The following is a 19,362-nucleotide window of genomic DNA, read 5'->3' as shown; positions in this document are numbered from 1 at the left end:
TGATTTACAAAAATAAGGAAGAAAGGCTGAGGAAAAAGAAGGACACAGGAACAGATTTCTTTAATCTAATATATTACAGTATAATATTATTATTATCTGCACTATTCATTATTCCATTTAGAAAGTTTATTTAATCTTTAAATTTCCACCAGCCATTGTTAGATTAGTAAAACATTTTAGTTAAATACACTTAGATATGGGATAATTAAACTAATTGACAGAACCACTACTTATTTTTCATATTGATGAACTCTTCTTGGTAGACATCAGATTAGTGGGGTCTGGAACCTAATATTTAGTGCTGAACTTTGGTATTTGGAGTCCAACTTCATCAGAAAGTCAATCTACATACAGTAATGCCTGCGATTTGTGCTAGTACCGCCGAGCATTAAAGGACATCTACCACCAGGATGAAGAATTGTAAACCAAACACACTAACATTCTGGTGTGTGTCCTCTCTTTCAGGTTCTTCTTTTACTTTTAGCTTCTTAGGAACTTGTTTTTACAATAAAAAGGTTTCACAAATTATGCAAATGAGCCCCAGGGGCTCCAGACTGTATATATGTCAATGGGGCCTGGAGCCCCTAAGGCTCATCTGCATAATTTTAAAACCTCTTTTCTTCAAAAAAAAAAAAAAAGGCAGGGCGCTACAAGAAGGGTGGACACACCAGTATGTAAGTGTGCTTGGTTTATAATCCTTCATCCTGGTTTAAAATTGATGCAGCTTTCTGCATGCCACCATTTTGGGGAGGATCAGCACAAAGACATCATTGGGAGTGCCGATCTGCACCAAAATGCTGGCGCGTCCTGCACTTATTTACATGCTGTGAGTGACTTTTTCAGAGTTGACACCCACAACTGGTGCTGGAAACTGGTTAACTAGGGGCGTGGTTGAACTCAGCCAAACCCGAAGTTTTATGGGTCCGTGATTGAAGGCAAAGTTCATATCCACAGCAGAATTTTATGTAAGGTATTTTTATTTCAGCCATATACAGTATTTTACATAAGGAAATCCTCTTTGTAAAGACCACTGCCTTAGAGAAAACATATTTTAATGTAAAGCTGGGAGGTCATCTAATAGCGGTTTCATTTAAAGTGAAAGTCAGTTTTACAAAATACCATGCAGTGACTGGCAAGCTAAAAGTCTATGCCACACATAGGATCCACACATCTAATGAGTGCCAAAACAGCAACTGTATGCACAGTATTCAGTAAACGATTATTTTAGAAATATTTTGAAAACGTTACAACTTTCAGGAGATTTTTAGTGATAAAAATGACTGCTGTGTCCTGAAGGCCAAAAAGAGGTGTTTTCTTAAAGGGGATGTCTGAGTGTGGGCCCAATAGCAGGGAAGGCCATTAAAAAAAGTCCCACTCTTCTGTGCACAACTTCAATTCTCTGTTTGCAAACATAGCCTTCAGGGGTGACTTCACGTTGATGGCAGATGACCACTGGACTAAGCAGCTGCAGTGATCATACTGGAAAGCAAAGGGGTAAATGCCAGGGCAAAGTGCAGGAGAGAGGTGAGTATGGAATTACTTTATTTTATGGCCTCTGTTGCTATTTGGCATATATTTTTCCATTCCGAACAGCCCCTTTAAAGGGTTAAAGGACATCTACCACCAGGTCATGGATTGTAAACCAAACACACAGACATGCAATTTTGTGCCCGCTTTTGCAGGATCTGCTCTTCTTTTAGCTTCATATGCTCTTGTTTTTTAAGAAAAAAAAGGATTTACGTTATGCAGATTAGCCTGAGGGGCTCCAGGCTACTTTAACACCAATTTTCATGATTTTAAAAGACTTTTTTTTCAAAACCCAGGGCATAAAAGAAGCGCAGTTCATGCCAGAGGGGGCACACACCAGTATGTCAGTGTGCTTGGTGTACAATCATTGATCCTGATGATAGATGTCCTTTAAAAATAACCGGGCTCCAGAGATATTGACATTACTATTATAAGAATCATTACCTGACTGTCCATGCAAATGGCATCCGATATTTCCCCAACCTGCTACAGAACTGCTTTGCCGACTTCAGCAGTTTTTGTGCTGTCTGCGGAAAGTGACATACACAACACATCAGCCTACACATATGAGACATGTTTAAATAATAATAATAATAATAAAAATATCTGTAACCTCCCCCTCCAAAAAAATAGCTTTGACTTGTTTATGTCAACAATCACATGATAAGTAAAAAAAAAAAAAAATTAATGGGTCAAATATAGCTTAAGGAGTTTCTGTAGATGGAAAGAACTCAAAAGCCTTGTCTCCATCAGCTGCTAATGCATTATCGCTTACAGGCAGCTGCTATAAATTATTTCCTAAAGAAATTACCCTCAAGAGCCAGAAATATTTGTGCTACAAAGTGGAGTGTGCCCAAAGACAACATATTCCACATTACTCAATGTACAGCACCAGCTATTGTCCTCAAATGACCACTTCTAATAGCCCAGATGACAGGGTCTATCAGCTCACAAGACGACACCGCTCCACATGTAGTGTATATACAATAGAGCAAGTACCTTGCTGGAGTCAGAATTCTTCACGTACGGTTCAGCATTGCTGCCAATGTTTCCCATAAGAACTTTTTCTATTCTTGCAACTAAAACCACCTCATTGTGGGGATTGCTCACAGAGAAAATAGCCTGAAAATTAAAAAATAATATAATAAATAAATAAAATCTAATAAGGAAAATATGACATTGTAGAACCTATAACAATTGGATTTCAATTCAAATTATTTGAGCCCCAATTTTGTATTTTAGTAATCCAATGCATCTAAGCTATAAAAGAAACAATCTTCATGAAAATATCTTTCTTTTGTTTTGTCTACAGCTCCTAGACAGACATATATGTTTCTATGGTAACAGACCCTGTGTAGTCTGACCCAGACTTTATGTACAGAATATTGCTCTCTATCATTACTAATTGTTTGTGTGTTACTATAGAAACAGGTAGGCTTGTATAAGAACTGTGAATAAAAAAACTAAATCAAAAACACCCTGCTCACCACAATCTTAAAGGGGTTGTCCACTTTCAGCAAATATTTAATATTGTTTGTGTAATGAAAAGTTATACAATTTTCCAATATACTTTCTGTATCAATTAATTGTGGTTTTCTAGATATCTGCTTGCTGTCCTTCTGTAGGAAGCTTCTATGTTTATTCCAGTGGATAGAAATCTGTCCATGGTGATGTGATAGACACGCAGGAGCCGTTATTATTAGTAATAGGAGCTGTGTGATAATAACGGCTCGTGAACCTGCCTGTTCATCACATCACATGGACAGATTTCTATTCACTAGAGTAAAAGCTTTCTATAGAAGGACAGCAAGCAGAGATCTAGAAAACCGAGAGGAATTGATACAGAAAGTACAAACAATATCTAATATTTGCTGAAAGTGGACAACCCCTTTAAGCCTCATGCGTATGACATGAAGTCCACACACAGGCCACAAACAATGGGCTGGGTGATGTTGTTTGTGGCCTGTTTGATATCGGCATGTGACCTTCAAAAAACACGTTGCAGTGAGATACCATGCAAGCAACTCATCTCGTGTACCATGCACAATAGAAGGCTATGAGGGCTATAGATCATGTGCATAAGGCCTAAAACATAACCTGAAAAACCATCTGCCTACCGCACAACATAATCCTACTACTATGCTCCCTCACCTAATGCTTCAATCTCCCTTCCATATAGATTGTGGACCCTCATGGGCAGGGTTCTCCTTCTACTTGTTCCATATCAGTTGCCAAAACAGGGGAAAAGTGTGTACCTTGCACTTCCCACAACATCTACCCCTGCGCTACCCGCAGGCAAAAACTGAGTGGCAGTCTCTACCCTGGATAAGTGCACAGAATAATAAGACAAACAAACAGTGAGGTCAGGCAAAGTGGGTAAAAAAACAAGATGTCAGCAAGGTACAAAATCGTAAGGAAGTAAAATAGTCCAAAGCTACAAGCAAAGGTCAGCATTAGATTATATGATAGCAGAAGATTATATGGTATAACAAAAAGCCGGAATAAACTCACAGGGGAGTTGTAAATGGAGTGCCTGGACACTGCTCCAGAAGCTGATTGGTTTGGCCAACTGTAACTCCACCGGGCACCTGTGATACACCCCCAGCTCTTAGAGGCAGCAGAACTCTAACTGCTTAACTAGAACCTCCAGGAGTTCTGACATCAGTCTAGTTTTTGTGCTCCTTTTACATATTTCTCTACATCTTTATGCAACGTACGTGAACCCCTTATCAAATTTATAACACTATGGAAATAATGGTGCTATATAAATGCAAAATAATAATTGTCATACTAATCATAATGTCAGATTACTCATTCTGAAATGTAATTAAAAAAATAACAAACAATAGATGCAAATGATGGAAAAATCTGATTTTTGTGCAGGAGTATCAGGATTTTGTTATATGTAAGAGGAAGGAAATGTTACCATCATTTTACCATAGTAATAGACATTATGGAAGGTAGCAATATTCATTGGTAAATGATCTGGAACATACTCCTTTACCTGCTTGGGATACTGCATCCATTTTTCAGAGAAGCCACGGACTTCGGGCTCTTCTAGTATTCTGTTTGGGCTGGCAGATGGAGAAGTTGTACCATTTCCCACAGATCCTGTCGTGGTGCAAATCATTTGTCTCACAATGTCATGGTTTAGGTCCACATGGAAATCTGCTGATATCTTCCTCCCTTCTTTGATGTCATATAGTGCTACATTTATGAAGAAGGGTTCAACCTGTGGATATGGGCAAAAACCAAAGTAATTATAAAGGACTACAAAAGAAACATAAACAAACAAATGTAAAGTAGTGTAGAGGCAGGCTTGGACCTTATTATATACTTGTGATGTCCTAACTGTTGATAAACTACAGAAGTTAGTATTATTAGACATTTTTAGTAGTATACTTAGCTGTAGTTAAAGCTATTAATCAACTTTCCAAAGTGCATGGCAGTCTCTCGGAAATTGTGGTGGAACATAAGGACTGAATATACTGGATATTACATGTCCAGTCATTATAGCCATGATAGAGAGGTCACTGGTTTACTATACAATGGCTTATACACATGTTGAGTCCATTTATACGGCCCTGTCACTGTGAATAGCTTCCCAGAGGCATCCCAGTTATAGACAGAACACTAGTTACTAATAAATTATCATATAAACCAATTTAAATATTAGAAATCCCCTTAAACACTGGATGGATATTTCATATCACTTATATATACAGTGATGCTTTATTTCTTTTTTCTTTTTTTTTATAATTAATAAAGAATCCTCTCACATACGTTGGTCACTGGTTCACTCTCATTTTCTTTGAGGCAGGCCTGAAGATTCAGGCTTAGAGATTTACAACATATTATAATCCTCTTAGTTGTCTTTTCTTCAAACGGTTTGATCACAGAGTCAGATGCTGAATTTGGCGGCTTTGTTACCTAAAAATAATAAGAGATTACCGGTAGCTAGAAAGACAATGGCTCCAGTCCCTCAGGACATGTCACATTAGAACAGTATGTGCTATACAGTTTTCTTCCATTGTGCATGTATGTAGATGTACAGTGTACTACAGTCATGTATACACGCAATTACACAGTCATGCTGTCATTGTGTATGTACATGGCTAAACAGTATACTTTCATTGTGTATGTATGCAGTTGCACAGTTTGATTCCCATGTGTATGTATGTGGTTGCACATTATGATTATCATGTGTATGTACATGGTTGTACAGTTTTCTTTAATTGTGTATATATGTGGTTGCACTGCATACTTCCACTGTGATTGCACATGGTTGTACAATATACTTCCATTGTGTATGTATGTATCTGTACAGTATGCTTACATTGTATATGTACTTGGTTGTACACCATACTTCCATTGTGTATGTATGTTGTTGTACAGTAAGATTTCCATGTGTATGTATGTAGTTGTACAGTATACTTCCATTGTGTATGTACATAGTTTTACAGTATAATTCCATTGTCTACCTACATTGTTGGACATTATGATTGCCATGTGTATCTACGTGATTGACAGTATGCTTCCCTTGTGTGTGTATGTACAGTATGCTTCCCATGTGTATGTACCTGGTTGCACTGGATACTTCCACTGTGATTGCACATGGTTGTACAATATACTTCCATTGTGTATGTATCTATCTGTACAGTATGCTTTCATTGTGTATTTATTTGGTTGTACGGCATACTTCCATTGTGTATGTATGTGGTTGTACAGTAAGATTCCCATTTGCAAGCAGTTGTACACCATACTTCCATTGCATATGTATGTGGTTGAACAGTAAGACTCCCATGTGTATGTATGTATCTGTACAGTATACTTGCATTGTGAAAGTACATGGTTGTACAGTATACTTCCATTGTCTCCTCTGTGGTTGGACAGTATGATTACCATGGGTATGTACGTGGTTGCACAGGATGTGAAAATACATGGTTGTACAATATTCTTCCACTGCATATGCATGTGACTGTTCAATATATGTCCATGGTGTATGTACCTGGTTACACTGTATATTTCTATTGTACATATATGTAGTTGCACAGTCATGTATGTGATTGTTTTGCACTGTACACTTCCATTGTGTATGTATGAGGTTGCTCTGCATGCTTCCATTGTGTACGTATGAGGTTGCACAGCATGCTTCCATTGTATACTTATGAGGCTGCACAGCATGCTTCCATTGTATACTTATGAGGTTGCACAGCATGCTTCCATTGTATACGATGAGGTTGCACAGCACGCTTCCATTGTATACTTATGAGGTTGCACAGCATGCTTCCATTGTATACGTATGAGGTTGCACACTTTGCTTCCATTATATACGTATGAGGTTGCACATCATGCTTCCATTGAATATGTATGAGGTTGCACGGTACGCTTCCATTGTATACGTATGAGGTTGCACAGAATGCTTCCATTGTATACGTATGAGGTTGCACAGCATGCTTCAATTGTATATGTATTAGGTTGCACAGCATGCTACCATTGTATACGTATGAGGTTGCACAGCATGCTTCCATTGTATACGTATGAGGTTGCACAGCATGCTATCATTGTATATGTATGAGGTTGCACAGTACACATTGTGTGTTTGACACTTTATTCTATAGGAATGAATAATATTGTAGAGAATAATTACAGCTCAACAATGTTTACATACAGTAGAATTCCTAAAATGTAATAAAACTGGCAGAGAGGTGTACATATGGTATATGTGTCAGATACAACTAGAGATGACATACTGGAAACATGTTTCAGTTACTTACACACAGATCAGGATCTAGGGAAAACAGATTGTGACGCTCCATGTTTCTAGTAGATCTTATAGATTCATCTGTTTCTGAAAGATACTAGATAAAAACACCCAAAAAATCAATTCAACATAAAATATCCTCCGTTTTCAACATTATTTAAAGTGGTAGCGTTGGTAAACACTGCTATATGACATACTCATGTGATTGTCTATGGTCCCTTTTTAAAATCCATTAACTTGTTGAAAAGGAATGGGCCCCAGAAGTTTTATATATGAATAGACTCAAATAGCCAAGGGGGCGGTACCTTTTATTGTCTCTGTAGGTGTGTCTTTATTAAGAACAGAAACTAAAAGGTTACCCCGTTTGGCTAGTACAAGCTAACTCATATATAAACTTGTAGGAATCATATCTTTTGAACACATAGAAATTGATCACAGGCTACTACAGCAGCAATGAAATATTGTATATCATATTCAGTTGTATAATTTGCCTCACTATGTGCAGGGTGCTCAGGAAGTGTGCACCAACTTTATTTTGGTGCACCTTTAACAAAGAGCGTGAAACACAATTCTGTGGAGTTGTAATAAATGTGGTGCACGGTCCAAAGCGGTACCAGAACAACCATTTATGTGCAGAATCAGAAAACTGGCACAAACGTTTTAATAAATGTTGGCCAGTATATTTCTTTCATGGTCCAGTTTCATCCAGAAAATCAACTTCCACGTTAGCTGTATAAGGCCACGGAGGCAGAGCCCACCAAGCCTCCCCAACTCAAAACTTCAGTTTCATTATATGTGACAGTCCTGCATCTAGGGAAATGGCCAGAAGTCTGATACATGATGTCATGTGATTACAGCGGTGGGAGTGGATAGAGGTAAAGAGAGCTTCACTCCAGTGCTAAACTCACAGGGGAAGATTCATCAGAAGTGTCTGATGTATAACTGTTCTAGTTGCCCATTGAAACCAATCAGAGCTCAGCTTTAATTTTTATAAACAGAATATGCAAGACATGCTCTGATTGGTTACCATAGCCAACTAGAACAGTTCTGCTTGATAAATCTTCCCCATGACTTTATACAACCAATTTGCATCTTGCTTCAAAGTTGATTTTTCAGATGATGCAACCAAACTGGGCCAAGAAAGAAACATGATCTGCAAGGCATTGATCTACTTCACAACATACTGATAGTGTTTTATTAGGTCGTTCTTGCTGACAGGTTTCCTTTAAGTGTACGGCAGATTTTTGAGTTCAGGAATATGGGGAGAGAATATGAGAAAGAGGTTTCACCTCACCTTAGCTAGATCGGGGTGCTGGGAGTTGTCCACACAATCTGATTCTTCGCGTGAAGTTTCAAAGTTTATCAATGACTCCCCTGTGTCTTCTGAAGTAAAAGTATAGTTACTGTACATGGCATTGGTCTACTAAACCAATATTATTTTGAACAATATATTTTATTACATTTTAAGAGGGATCCTTGCAGCATTTTCCAAGCTTCTGTTAAGGTAAACTCATACGAAAAACATGGATCTAAAAATGATTTTGGTTATACCTGGCAATTATAAATTACAATAAAATACACAAATTATGACGTGTTACCTACCACTGGGTTTGATAAGGGATACAGATGACAATAAGGGTAAGGTAAGGTAGGATTAAGGTTGTGCATCAGTTTGTTTCATGTCTTTTGCTAGTCTGAACATTGATGTATTCCTTTCCTAGTAGCCTTGTTGATTTCCACCACCCTTCTGTCTCCTGTAACGTCTGCTCTGGTTCATCAACAGTTAATTTGATGTGATTTTCAAAATCTATTTCCACTCTCATTGCTTCACTGCCTTAAGTCAGATCCAATCACCTTCTGGACCAGGGCTCTGGCATCTCATATAAGATTTTGTGGGACAGTGCTCTTTGTCTGCTATAGTCTTGTATATGGCTGTATGTGTCATTCTGTCATCTTTGACCCTTTGCTTGTATTCTTGACTTTGTGTTTGCCTATAGATTTTGTACTGCATTATCCTCTTAGTTCTGATCTGCATTTGGCTACTATTCCGAATGACAGGCAGAGACAATTGGGAAGGGGGTTTAGTCTCAGGGCCTTTTGTCTTTGTCTGTCATTTTCCATATATAACACTGATATTGTAAAATTATTATACTGTGTCATTCTTATATGATATCTCGCTATGTTCTATATTATGTTATCAGTTGGTTAGAGTCCAATGATAAATTTTGAAAAGTGAAATACATTGAGACCTTTGTGCATAGTCCTTAACTGTGTATCTGGTTATGAATAAGGACATTTGTGCATAGTGCTTTTATTACACTGTATACACTGTATTACACTGTATAATAAAAGCACTAATAATAAAATATAATCAATACTCTGTTTATCATTGTGCTCTTTATGAAGGGAGACATGGGTACATAATGGTATCATGAATTAGTAATAGTATTTTCTACAGTATCTTGAGCTTTATCAATTGAGACATTTTGGTTTGCCAGTGCTGTCTACTGATGGTATTAGAAGTTATATTTCTGAATACCACTGAATTTATTGGGTGCTTTATTATGGCTTTGAGGACATCTGGTGCTTTGCATCTGTTGTCTTGATAGTATATTTTTCCATAATTAATTAAGGTTAAAGTATATGTGGTTTCTGCATGGACAGGATCCTGCTCTCTACTTCTTCTTAAAGAGACACTCTAGTCAAAACAAAAGTTTACTTTGTGCTCTATTATGGTATTCCATGTGTCCATCACCTATTCTTTTACTTGTAGTTTCTATTTCGGTACATCACTTCCGCATGGTTACTTAGCGGCGTTGTGATCCTGCCTCTGCTGACATGCTTTATATACTTGAGTCTATGGAGATTAATGTTTTACCTATCATAGGCTTTAGGTCTTCTTGTATTATTTAAAATTTCATGAGCTGTAACACACAGGCAGCCAAGAGGGCATGTACAGAAACTCCTGTCATAGATACTATTAACATTTGGACAGGTTCCTGTTATAAAGTTCTATTTAAGAAGCTCACAGCTCTTGCCTCCCTGACTCTATACTTATACCAATAGTATAATACAGCTGGAGGTTAACCACAGTGTCCCTTTACCAGTGAGGCTGCTCATTAAATGCTGTGCTAAGGCCCTATGAGATTCATAGCAGAACAGCAAATATTAAAAAGCACAGGAATTTTTTTTTATAACTGGAAATGCACCACAATGCATCGGTCCCTGTCCCCTGTGGGGCTCACGATCTAATCAACCTACTAGTATGTTTTGGAGTGTGGGAGGAAAGACCCACACAAACAGGGAGAGAACACACAAACTCTTTGCGGATATGTGCAGTTTTCCCAGTGTATAGTTCAGAAATCCTGAATCTGGCGCCCGTTCTTCATGAATCTGGTGCCCTCTGCACTGCTCCAACAGGTGCACCATTCTTTGGGGCGGGGCACATTTAACACGGCTGTGCAACGCAATTCTGTCGTACTTTGCATGAAAAATCTGGCGCACGGTCAGACTGAGCACCGGAATGCCCATTTCAATGCAGAAATTTGTGTTACATGAAAAATACTGCAGCCGTGCCACAAAACGCTTGTGTGTAAATGTGGGGCAGGCACTTCTTACATACATGTGCAAGCAGTTTGCACTGAAAAGAACATGCAAATTTACGTGTGATGGCCGCATTTCATAGACTGAACACTATTCCGGGGATGGAAATCCAAGCATCTTAGTTATACATGATATTGAAAAAATAATAGCAGTATGATACAGTGAATGTGGTATAGGCTTGCATGATCATTTATAAGTATGATACTTGGTATCCTGTCCCTGGAAGAGTGTTGGTTCCACTAAATCCGACACTGGGGCACATTTACTTACCGGTCTGGAGGAGATCACTGAAAGTGCATAGTCCGACAATAATGCACTCTGCCGCGATTCACTAAGATTGTGTGCTTGACATCCTGCATGTGTCGCTCCCCGCTCAGGTGCATGTAAGTGCATTGTCTTGCAACACAATTTGAAAGTTAAACCCCGCGCTCAATCCGAATCAGTTGGATCATCCGACTGCACGCCCCCAATTAGTATCGCATGAAAGCCAGCACAGCCACACCACAATCCGATTTCATGCAATGCAATCCACAGTTAAATAACTGTAACAGTGGTGCAAATCCCGAAAATGTCGAAAGTGCGGCCGTGGACCCCTAGTAAATGAGCCCTACTGTGTTTTGCGGACTGAGTATGTTTATGTGAGTTAGCCCTAAGGTGAAACAGGGCCCTGTGATGGGCTTTTTCAGTGCCTGTAGCTATTTCTTTCTATGGGCTCATACTTCTACAATCCTTTGTATGAGCCGACTTATCGGACCCCAAAAAATAGAGAAGGTCCTATACCAACCTGTCTTTGTGGTCAGGGAAGTCATTTTCTATTGATGTATGGGCAACCCTTGTTTGCACCCACAAACAGAACACGTCTACATTTGTTCACCAAAGACAAATAAAATGAAACTGGAGAGACAAATTTCTGCCTGTATTTTTGGATTCATGCTATATTTTGTCTACATGCTCAGTGTATCTGCTTCATAATATTCCATCCCCTACATCTTGTTAAAATGTATTTGACAAATCAGCAAAACAGAGGGACAGATTGAAATGAGTCTGACAGCAGAAAGCATGAAGCAACGGAGGCACAAACTGGAGCTGGAGGCACAAAACAGTCCAGGAACTTTTCTATTTATCTATCTATCTATCAATCATCTATCTATCCATATTCTATCTATCTATCTATCTATCTATCTATCTATCTATCTAGCTATCTCCTATCTATCTATCTATCTATCCTGAACTATGATTCATATTCATCAATGTAATTTCACAGGAAATAGAAGAATGAGCACATCTATAGGGCTAGACCAGAGAACTTGCATTACACGGTTTTCCTCTTATTGACATATTGCTTGGAGAATTCAATTACTATAAATTGAAGTGACACGGCTAAATGAGGCGCATAACATAGATTCCTGTCACTGGAAATAATTAGAGTGAGTAAAAATACTGCTCTTACCGAGTTTGTGATCAGAGAAATCTGCACTTTTCCTCTCTGGAACAGTTCCTTCAGGATTTATTTGTAAGATTTTGTTGAGAGTAGATATCCAGTCATCCATATCCTGCTCAGTTTCAGCTGCCAGCACAAAGTATGTCAGATCATTCATTTTCAGCTCGAAGGCATGCTTCCTTAGCTGTTTATTCTGGAAGAGGAAGAACAAGCCATACTCTAATCAGACATCATATGCAGACACTGGAAGACCCTCTTCCCATTTGGAAAGGAATCTGCTTTGGTTGCATTTTTTGGCCACTGTCTAAAAAAATCTAGATTTTTTTTTAAAATTTGCTACTTGGTTCATATAATGCATTGACAAAGGATGCTTACACAATACTAACCTGTACATGTAAAAACTAGTGAACTTACCTAATCAATGCTAGCCCTACCCAACAACAAGACACCCAGCATTCAGGCCAAACAGTGGTACCAATGTATGCCTCTTAGTCAATATGGCCCTGTACCGCACCAGACAAATAAACAAAGCAAATCAGCAACGGAGAAGGGAAATCATATATTAAAACATAGCCTTTAATTCAGCTGCGGACTGTCCTTGTTGGGTCTCAGGGACATGATAGGGACTTGGTAGCTCCTTTCTACATCACTACTGTGGCTCGTTGATGGTACTTATCCTTTCCCAGAGATATTACCTGGATTCCATTTGGAGTACCTACACATCCCAGATTACTACTTAACTGGTGAGATTGTTCCATTTGTACTTCTAATTCAACTGTGTGTCACTACACCTGTAACTCGAATTACTCCCTATGCTACATTATTAGAGACCTTTTCTTAATGCAAGATGACTTTGAATAATACATTGACCGTGGTGGTTTAATGCGACCTGTATGCGGTTTTTATGATATTCATGTACTGAGAGGTACTGGTTTTATGAGTTTTTGAATTAAAAGTTATGTTTTATTATATCATCTCCTTTCACCATTGCTGATTTGCTTTGCAACCCAACAAGGACACAATACTAGCCATAGAAATGTTAATAGGAACAACAGGTCATGTTTTAAAATGTTCAACATGTTCTGTGTAATATCCACAACGTATCTGCTGGTGAAACCTGCTACTTAGCAGTAAAAAACAGCATGTTAGCATGTTTGCCATCTACATCTCACCTGCACATTAGCTGCACAGCAGGCATTGTAAAAGCTTACATCCTATCCCACCAGGGTGAGGGGAACCTGGCAAGGTGATTTTGGACACCAAATCACCCAGAGGTACGTTTGGATCAGTGGTTTAGTGTCCTAAATCACCCCATATTATTTCTGTGCAATGGAAAAAAACATACCACAGTCTTGGTGCTTGCGTAGTCATTCCTTGAAGCCGACATGCTACACCCAGGTTCACTGTACATGTGTCATAGGTACAGCACGTGTACAGTAATCATGGGGTGTATTTCTCCAGCTTAATTGAAGCTTTGTGCAGGTGCCTGGTGCACCATTGAGTCTGATGTGCATTATTAACCAGTAACGGCACAAATATATTTTTAAAATTGTGATAAACTGTTATTTATTCTATGGAATGAGGCTACCTGCACAGGAACATGTGCTGTTCTTAGGCTGTAAACAAAGGATTTGCGGTCAGTTTTTGAGCCCATGTGTTATGAGTATCTAATCAGTATCTGAGCCGAATGTATGCAAAAATGGCAATGTGTCATGCATATGTCAAACATTTTTGAAATATATAAAAAAAATTCTGAAGACAGGTTAATTATCTAAATTTCTTGCCTCAAACCCTTGTAGGGTCACATGCTGGCAAATACAAGGCATTGATGACACCCATGTGGCATCCATATTTTTCACATTCTCATAGACTTCTATAGGAAGGCTCGTCTGAGTTTTCTACAGTCTCCACACTAATAAATGAAAATTACATTAACGTGCATGGGCCTGGCAGAGACTAGCTATAACCTGTAACTCTGGTTCAGGTTGTAGTAAATTTGGCTGTGTGAGGTATCCCCAGAGGTACACCAGAGGCATGATAACTGTTCACCCCATAAACTCCCACACAACTGACTGTATTGTCCTTCCAGATAAATCTCCCTCTTTCTATCTATTATTACACCTTCTTAGTGTTAATCTGTGAGATGTAAACACTTCTGCCAGCAGTAACATTACTGTACAGTAGCAATAATTTATTGATGAGTAATTCATTAACAGCAGAATAAATGAAGGTCTATGGAGATTTAATAAAAAAATGCTAATTGCTCAATGGGTTTCTAACCCGTCAGAGGCACGAGTCATGTAGAGGAAGCTCCTATTAATACATAAGTTATAAGGTTATTCCCACATCAGCAGGAATAAAGCTTAGTTAACACCAACCTGGATAACTCCTGTGCATGAGTCTAAGAATATGCAGCCTTTCGGTTCCTTAGAGATCTTTTCATCTTTGTAAAAATTCATAATGTAAGAGTTATCGGAAAGCTGCGTCAACTGGAAAAAACGCTTTTTGAAGGACTGAAAAACATAGAGAAGTGAAAGAAATAATTTAGATAGAATATGATTTCTGCTACAGATTTGTGTAGAAACGGTCTCGAACCCACATTCTACGTAATGATATACAAGTATCCTCCAATTGAGGGGGCTGCCAACCCTACTTATACAAAGGCATAGTAATTCTGTCTACTTACCCGTACAGTAATGCTATTGTTCACAGTGCTATTAAAATTCCCTTTATATAACCAGCCCGATTTGAAAACTCCTGACCCTCCTCCTCCACCGCCACCTCCTTTAGAAGACGACAGGGACGTTGTATCCTGAATGACATAAAAGAAACATACATTCTTCATATAACACTAGACAATGGATATTTGCGGCACGCCGTGTTATCACGAACAGGAATCTACAATACGATTGAGGGATTCCAGTTATTCATGGGGCTTACTTCATCCTTGTCAGCTTCTTCGTGGTCTATTTCGAAGGAATGTGAAGGAAGTTTTTCATTCTTAGAAAGCTTTTCATTTCTAAGGAAACAATGATGCCAAAATGTTATCATGAAATTTAGGAAATATATTTATATACTGTAGGTTTATAATTATAAGCCAATGATGTTCCTATAGAATGCTAATTCTAATATTATTCCCTGGCGTACACATTCTGACCCTCAAAAATGAACATGCTACTCAGAATCGGGACAAAAATAAATGTTGGCGACTTTGAGGGGGACAAATCTTATTACAACGAGTACAATAACCCAGTATTCCAGGATGAAGAGCCATTCAGATTCATGTTACAGACAAGAAATACTTACTGAAGGAGCTGACGGAAATCTCCAGAGTATTGTTCATACTTGAAATTCACTACATGCCAGTGGGAGTTATAATATTTGCAGGCCTGAGGAAATAAATATCATTAGTGCTAATAACATTACTGACAGTGAAACAAGCTAAAAGAATATCATTACATATTCTCATCACTGGGATTGGTGACCTCATGGCTCAGCAACTAAAGGATATATTCATCCTTTCCAGTCAAACAGCATCATCTCCATATTTTTCATTCTAGTTAAACAACATCATTCCCATATATCCAACACATGTTGACTTGCTAATCCCTGAAGACTATAGAATAAATCTATAAAGTTTAAAAAATACCTTAAAATAAACCATTGATATTGTTGTGTAATGAAAAGTCATACAATTTTTTCAAAACACTTTCTGTATCAATTCCTCACATTTTCCTAGATCTCTGCATGCTGTCATTATATAGATAGCTTCATTGTTTACTTCCTGTGGATGACATCAGTCCATTTATGGCCTGATTCATGACCACTGGAAGTAAACAATGGAGCTTTCTAGTGAATGACAGCAAGCAGAGATCTAGAAAGCTGGGAGTAATGGATACAGTAACTATATTGGAAAATTATATAATTACACTCTATATTTATTACACAAACAATATCAATGATTTTCTGAAAGTAGATTTCCCAGCAAGTTTGAAGCATTTAGTGCTGTTTCTGTTTTATTTGTTACTTTTTAGGTCTAAATTGCATTAGTAAAAGCATTACACAAAATACGTTTGGGACATTTGTAGCATTATCCATTGGGCACCCTCATAGCAAAACTTGGTATGAGGTCCCCACATCAACAAGATACAGTGTATAAGTATAAGTTCATCTTTCATAATTTCCATTCGTTGAATTCTACTCCTGGCTTTGACAAACCACAGCAAAATCTACCTCAAATAAGCAAACTCCATTCAGTCTTCAGTCAAGGGATGTTAGATCATAAGGAATGTGTGCATTGCATGTATGAGTATTACCGTAATTTATTCATAAGAGGCAGGTCTCTACTTTTAACTCTAAAAGCAATACACAGCATAATGCCCTATACGATAATAAATCATTAACAGAGGTTGATGTATAACAATCACTTTCCATTGCACAAGGCATCAGTTCCTCCTAGCATAGTTTATACAGTAAGCAGACAATTATCTGGTCAAGCATCACTTAGATGGGTTGGAAGGTTTAAGTGATGTTTCTCCTTAATAAACATGCTATAATATAAAAGTAATAATTTTGTATCACCAATGTTGTACCTACCTGTTGTATTTGAAAATGGCTTGTGAACTACTAAATAGGTGAGGACGACAGGTAGAGCAGCTGCTACAGGGCCTATAACTATCCATACTCAGTCCAAAAATTTAATGGGTGTAGAAAATTTAATTTTAAAGTAATTTTATCAAAATTGTTTAAATGAATAGTGCAGATGATAACATTAAACTTTGCAATATACTTTATTAAATAAATATGTTCTGGTGACCTTTTTTTCCTCTTTCTTTCTTCCTATTTTAAAGGGGTAATTTAGGAATCCAAACGTCTGATACAAATAATGCTTTAAATAAATGAATACACCAACACTATGGCCATGAATAACAAAATAAAGCTTAAATAGTTTGCTTTTATGGTTCACAAAATTATATGCGCAGAGTTATTTCCAATATGGCCAACATCTACAACTACAACTCCCTTGATTCCTCAGCTCTCAGAAACAGCTCCACCCTCTTATGCTCTGCTCCTAGTGATGATGTAACAAACTGTTTTGTTACTGTTACTATATTAATGATGTGTTACTGCCATCACTGCACATTGTCCCACGGAGATGGGTCTCACCACAACACTGGCCACTACAAAGAACCAACTACAGCCAAACATAGTGGTGATCACATGACCTGCCCAGGCAGGTGCAGGACATGTGATGCGAACATGTGACCAGAAGCCATCTTCTTTCACGTGTCTCCTCCATAGGGTTAAAATCAACGGATTGATTAAAGGGCAGGTAGCTTTTTATTTATTATCATAGTCTAAGTCAATGGCAGTTTTCTGCTAAAGGGAGCAAAATTTTAAATAAGAACTAATTACATAGTAGCTTATATTTAATGACCCATTTCAATATGAATCATGCTTATTCCTGAAATACACCTTTAAGCAGATTGTGTAAATCAACTTTCTGTCATATTCCATAATGACAGCTGAGAGATAAGGGAACCTGATAAAGTGCCCAATGACCTAATCTCCTTAGACGGCTGAATTATTAAGGGAAATATTCTCTAGGCATGAAAAGATTTAATCTTTAGCCTCCTTTTCTTTGCTCCATGTTGTATATTGGACTTCAGAAACAATGCTCAATACAGGAGAAAGAAGTAGCAGAAAAAAGGCTTAATGAAGTACATGATAAAGTTTACTATTATCAATTGAACTATTCATCCCTATGATAAAACATAGCTTATTTTCTACTGTTTTTACTCTATCCACAATTATTAATGGATAGTGCAGAGTTACCGCACCTCTGCCATCCACATCCAGGGATAAGTTATAATATGATTACAGGTAAACGTCACAGATATTAGATAATGCCTCAGAGAGTATTGCCCTTTGTCCGCTTTGACTTTGTGGTTTGCTTCAATAATGTAGATTTTATACGCTGATGATATTTTAGACAGATAGCTTCTGTCCTTTCTGTCTGCCAATAATCACTTTGTTGATGTAAACACATTTATATGGCTTGCCCACAAGAACCAATCATTTCTATTTTTCGGCTCTAGCTTTGACTATCCCTCAGAGCTTGCTGAAATGAATATGACTGTAAAAACATGTTTTTAGACCCGGTATATGCTGTAATTGCTAATGACTCCACTGGGGAATGCTGGGATTGATGCATTGTGTTAATCCTGCTTTCAGAGAAGTAACTTGAGTTTCCTTGCCCCAATGTGAAATCTGTGGCAGCGCCCCAACTACCACATGCCATTTATGATATGGATGTGGCAATGGATGTGACTCGTATCTGTACACCCCTATAATCAGGCACCTGATAGTGAGAGAGGCATGTGTATAGTTGAGCAATTAAATTTGTTTTGTAATATGCTCAGGAAGCACTGACCTGCAAATGTACAAATAATGGTTCTTTTTCAGAGGAGAATTGTATTAATACTCAACAGCTTATTTATTGCTCTGAAGGAAAATGTCCTTGGTTTGACTTGTTTTTCACATATTTAGATTCATATTTTGCTAAATTCTTTTAACATAGAATCACAGCAGTGCACAATCTATTCGCATCACGTATAACAAATATGTTTTGGCAGATACCATTTGTTTTTAGAAAAAACTGATACCATTGGATACACAAAGCAATTGGCATCTACTGTAACCATACAAAAGCTTGGTAGCCTGTACTTTCCTCTCCAACGAAAATCTAAATATATTTGTCAGGCAAACAGGAAGAACAAGATCTGAATGAACAATAACAATCATCTTCCCCCTATTCTCACATCTCCACCATTATCCCTATATTCTACCACCTGCAAATGAATTACTTAATATAGCCATGTTTTCTGCCAGCACATCTAATGAGCTCTGCTGACCCTTACCTGAGCTTTACACACCGGCTTTGTAAATGGGAGCAACTACCTCATTCTCTATCCTTCTCTCACCTGCAATCGCTATCTCTACTTCTCCTTGCAGATGGTGATATCTC

At 37.9% G+C, this 19,362-nt stretch overlaps 1 protein-coding gene across 10 annotated transcripts in view; it reads right to left on the bottom strand.

Annotated features, from left to right (window-relative positions):
* DOCK10 (dedicator of cytokinesis 10) overlaps nt 1-19,362 on the bottom strand; it is a 180,824-nt gene that overhangs the window by 68,677 nt on the left and 92,785 nt on the right. For all 10 annotated transcript variants that reach the window (XM_072143057.1, XM_072143060.1, XM_072143053.1 and 7 more), the window contains 11 exons: nt 15,642-15,724; nt 15,276-15,354; nt 15,022-15,147; nt 14,714-14,848; nt 12,345-12,528; nt 8,586-8,674; nt 7,305-7,388; nt 5,311-5,457; nt 4,532-4,759; nt 2,527-2,649; nt 1,972-2,054 (listed from right to left, as the gene is read on the bottom strand). In XM_072143057.1, the coding sequence (XP_071999158.1) occupies nt 1,972-2,054; nt 2,527-2,649; nt 4,532-4,759; nt 5,311-5,457; nt 7,305-7,388; nt 8,586-8,674; nt 12,345-12,528; nt 14,714-14,848; nt 15,022-15,147; nt 15,276-15,354; nt 15,642-15,724 (1,361 nt within the window). The remainder of the gene's footprint in view (nt 1-1,971; nt 2,055-2,526; nt 2,650-4,531; nt 4,760-5,310; nt 5,458-7,304; nt 7,389-8,585; nt 8,675-12,344; nt 12,529-14,713; nt 14,849-15,021; nt 15,148-15,275; nt 15,355-15,641; nt 15,725-19,362) is intronic.

The sequence above is a fragment of the Engystomops pustulosus genome, chromosome 3 (assembly GCF_040894005.1).
Source record: "Engystomops pustulosus chromosome 3, aEngPut4.maternal, whole genome shotgun sequence".
Taxonomy (NCBI): Eukaryota; Metazoa; Chordata; class Amphibia; order Anura; family Leptodactylidae; genus Engystomops; species Engystomops pustulosus.
This window is presented reverse-complemented; position numbering and strand designations above follow the sequence as displayed.